This window comes from Zosterops lateralis, assembly GCF_965231275.1.
Source record: "Zosterops lateralis genome assembly, chromosome: 3".
NCBI lineage: Eukaryota > Metazoa > Chordata > Aves > Passeriformes > Zosteropidae > Zosterops > Zosterops lateralis.
In genome coordinates, this window is record NC_139764.1 from 768,964 (window position 1) to 772,998 (window position 4,035).

At 62.0% G+C, this 4,035-nt stretch overlaps 1 protein-coding gene across 1 annotated transcript; it reads right to left on the bottom strand.

Moving 5' to 3' along the window:
* On the bottom strand, positions 1-3,372 carry THBD (thrombomodulin; the record flags this gene model as incomplete). The annotated part of the gene is made up of 1 exon (XM_083856094.1): positions 1-3,372. The coding sequence occupies one exon, from the start codon at positions 3,370-3,372 to the stop codon at positions 1,756-1,758; it is 1,617 nt and encodes a 538-aa protein (XP_083712220.1). The 3' UTR covers positions 1-1,755.
* Between the last annotated feature and the right edge of the window lie 663 nt (positions 3,373-4,035).

A 4,035-nucleotide genomic window follows, 5' to 3' on the forward strand; every position in this document is an offset into this window, starting at 1 on the left:
CTGGCAAATCTTTATTGGTGCCCACACAGGATCCACACGAGACAATTCCATCACACAGGGTAAAATTCCAATAAATAAATAAGGATTTACAAATGGGCCCCGGGGGTTGGAGGGCTTGGGGGGGAGAGAATAAAATAGGGAGTGCCCAAAATTCAGGACTCTGACATTGTTAGGAAGGAATTTGTGATTAGAAGTGGGAATTCAAGATAAGGAGGGGTGGAGGAGATTTTGGGGGTGTGGTGTCAATACTTTGGATCCACCCAGGAATAAGCTGGGTTTTGAGCTGGATAATGACGAAAGATCTATAGGAAGCAGATCCTGCAGGTGGGATGATGCCTTTTAGCAAGGTCTCTCCGCTCTCAAACCTTATCCTTTCTTTCCCTTCCTTTTCCTTGGATATTTTCCCAAGCAACACCTTTATATTTTGATATCTCTTTCTGGATAATCACAACAGCTCCCTCCTTCCCACTGCAGCCAAATTGTCCTAAAATAAACCTGGTACATGCACAGATTTACAGCCCTCACTCCATGTGGTTTCACTTTAATCCATCCCAAGGGTTCCATGGACATGACACTCAGTTAACCAGCCTTCGGGACAATGACCTTTTAGGAAAACTACAATTCCTACAACACCTCTATTTTGATTTTCCTGGGAATTTGCAGTAGAGGTTTAGCATTCCGGGGGGATGTTGCATCCTGGGAAGTTCATAGGGTGGGAAGGGGGAATGTAGGGGAACAGAAACCCACGTCTCTGATCCCAGGCTTCCAAGACTTCCGCTGCTCCAGGATATTTCACTGGCATAAAGTTGCCAGTGCCCGGTCTGATGTTCCTGCTCCAAAGGCAGCTGGAGCAGGACCCCCTCTGGCTCCCCAGGGAAGGATAGATCTGGAAAACCAGAGCCTTCTCCAGAATTCCCCCCTAGTCCATGGCTGGGAACGAGTGATGTGCTGGGAATGTTTTGCTTTGGGATTAGAGCCAGCCCTGCACGAGGAAACAGGGGAAATCTCTGTGGGTGGGAGGGGTCGTAAAAATATCCCAAATCCAACAATTTAAGGCAACAACAGCAGAAAGTAATGGAAGGAACTGGATGTGGCCCTGCGGCACCGCAAACCTTTCCTACAAAACCCATCCCGGCAGCCTTCATGTCCCTATTTTACTTCCACATCCCACAAAAAATTATGAGAGGGAATAGGAATCAAGAGTTTGAGTCACATCGTGGTGACACCGAGCCGGGTCCCTGTTGCCACCAGTGGCCTAAGGTGACAAGTGCCTCCCGCAACATCTTTGCTCCTCCTTCCCTCAGCTTAAAACAAACAAACCCCATCCCAAAGAAAAGCAGGAGGCTCCCAGGCCGGGAAAACCACCCAGCCCAAGGGAGGGGGATTTGGGTCGATGTGTCCTTCCAAAGTCCCCGCCTTGGTGACCCCGTGCTCTCATCCCGTGGATTTAGAGTCACTTCCACACGGAGCCTTCCCTCCTGGGTTTTTCCTTGCGGTTTTCCCGACGACGGGCTCGGGGAAAGGAAAGCCGAACGCTAAGGAAGCGGGAACGCAGCGGAAGGAGAGCAGCCTTCTGCTGTCCCCGCTCTCCGGCCCCAGCATTCCAAGACCCGTCTAGGAAGCAGCGAGTATTTCTGGGAGCGGGGCGATCACACCATTTCCCAAATTACAATTCGAAAATTGCAGCCGGGGGGCAGAGGGTAGGGAATAAATGTCACCCAGTTCGGCCTCCCACTGTCCGCGCTGCCCACTGCCCTACGGCTTCCGTGCGGAGGGGACGGGCTGAAGTCCCAGCTCCTTATCGTGGGGGCCGCTGTACTTGTAATCCATGGAGCCGTGGGAGCGGCAGCGCTTCTTGGCCAGGTGGAATCCCAGAGCCAGCAGAGCCAGGAGGCTTAGGAGGGCACCGGCGGCGATGCCCACCAGCACCCCGGGGTGCAGCTGCTCCGCTTTCGGCGGGGGCCGGCTGGGAACGGGCGTGGGCGAGAGGGGCTCGAAATCCCTCGAGAACGCTTCCTCGCCATCCCCGTCCAGGACGCGGATGCAGTCGACGCCGCGGACGTAGAAGCCTTCGGGACAGTGACACTGGAAGCCGCCGGGGGTGTTGGTGCAGTTGAACTCGCAGTGTCCACTGTCGCACTCATCTATGTCCAAGCACAGGTCGTCGCCGTCCAGCAGGAAGCCGTCAGGACAATCGCAGCGCCCGTCGGCGCACACGGGCGGGCACTCGGTGGTGTTGCAGTGCAGGCGGCAGCGAGTGGAGTTCCCGGGATCCACGGCGTAGCCAGGGTGGCAGCCGCAGCGGTAGCCGTGGGGCAGCTCCTCGCAGAGCTGCTGGCACGGCGCCTCCCAGCAGAGCGGCAGGAGCTGGCAGTGCCCGTCCACCATCCTGTAGCCGCTGTGACACCGGCACTCGAAGCCACCCTTGGTGTTCACGCACTTCTGCTCGCACGGGCCGGGCTCGCTGGCGCAGTCGTCGATGTCCTCGCAGCTGATGCCGTCGGCCGCCAGCCGGTACCCCTCGTCGCACATGCACACGAAGGAGCTGTCGGCCACCACGCAGTGATGCTGGCACTGTGCCCCCTCGCAGGGCGAGCGGCACCCGCGCCCGTCCGGGCCCAGCACGGTGCCCTCGGGGCAGGAGCAGCGCGGCCGCCCGCTCTCCTCTCCGCACGTCCCCGCGCAGCCGCCGCCGGCCAGCTCGCAGGCCCACGCTCCTGGCGTGTCGCGGCCCCAGCGCGGCGCCGCGCCGTCCTCATCCTCGCAGCGCAGCTCCAGCCCGAGGTCAGGGATGAACGCCACGCTGCGCGGAGGCAGCGCCAGGAACTCCGCTCCGCGGGCGCCGAAGGGAGTGGCGTAGGTGACGGGGACGCCGCGCGGGGCGGCCAGGCGGGGACAGCTGCCGCCGTAGATGTACTGGCAGAGGAAGCCGTCGGCCGCCTCCTCGCAGCGCCGCTCCTCCCAGCGCAGGTCCCGGGACACGGTCACGCAGCGCTCGCCGCAGCGCTGCCCCGACGGCGCCCAGTTGGTGTAATCGGTTCTACCGTCGCCGGTGACCCAGTCGAAGCCGCGGAGACGCCAGGTGGGCTTGGTGCAGGACAAGGAGGGCGACAGCGAGAGCCCGAGCCAGAGCCGCCCCTCGCGGTTCTGCAGGAGCAGCGCGATCGCCTCCTCGGCCACGGTGGAGCGCACGGTCATGAGGTGCCCCCCGCCCCGCTCGCAGCTCTCGCTGGCGCCGGAGAAGGGCCGGGACTCCCAGAACACGGCGAAACACTCGTGCTCTAGGCACTGCGCGGCCGCGGGGGACAGGTCCCGCGGTTGCGCCAGCTCCACCGCCCCGAGCAGCAGCAGCAGCAACAGCAGCGGCCGCATGGCCCGCGGAGGGGGCGGCCGGCGGCTTCCCGAGCTGAGCTTGAGCCGCTCCTCCCGGCCGCCCCCTTTATAGCGGCCCCGGCGGGGGAAGGAAGCGCCCGCGGGGCCGGGAGTGACTGCGGCGGTGAATCCCGGCCGGGAGCTGCCCCCGCCCCCGCGCCGCGGCCCTGGGTCCCCTCCCGCATCCTCCCGGCGGCTCCGCCCCGGCAGGGCCCGCCCGGGAACACGGGGCGGGGGGCCGCGGGAGGAATGGGGGACGCTCCGGGGAAAACGAGGTGAGTCTTGGGAAAAGTGGGATTTGGCAGGAGGGGGCCTCGGGGTGGGAGCAGCGCCGGTGGGAATTGTCACCCCGCTGGGATCTTCATCCCCTGACACCGGACGTCACGCAGTTGCTGCCACACTGCTGGCACTGCAGAGGTCACAGCTCAACTCCTGTGTCCAGCTCTGGATCCAGCATGGAAAGAAGAGATGTTGGAGTGCATCCAGAGATGGGAATGGAGCCGGGAAGGGGCTGGAGCACCAGGAGGGACCTGGGAAAGGGGCTCAACCTGGGGAAGAGGAGGCTCCAGGGGGGAAGTTTTCCCTGTCTAAAATCCCTGACGGGAGGGTGGAGCCAGGTGGGATCTGGATCTGCTCCCAGGCAATAATGAACGGGATGAAGGA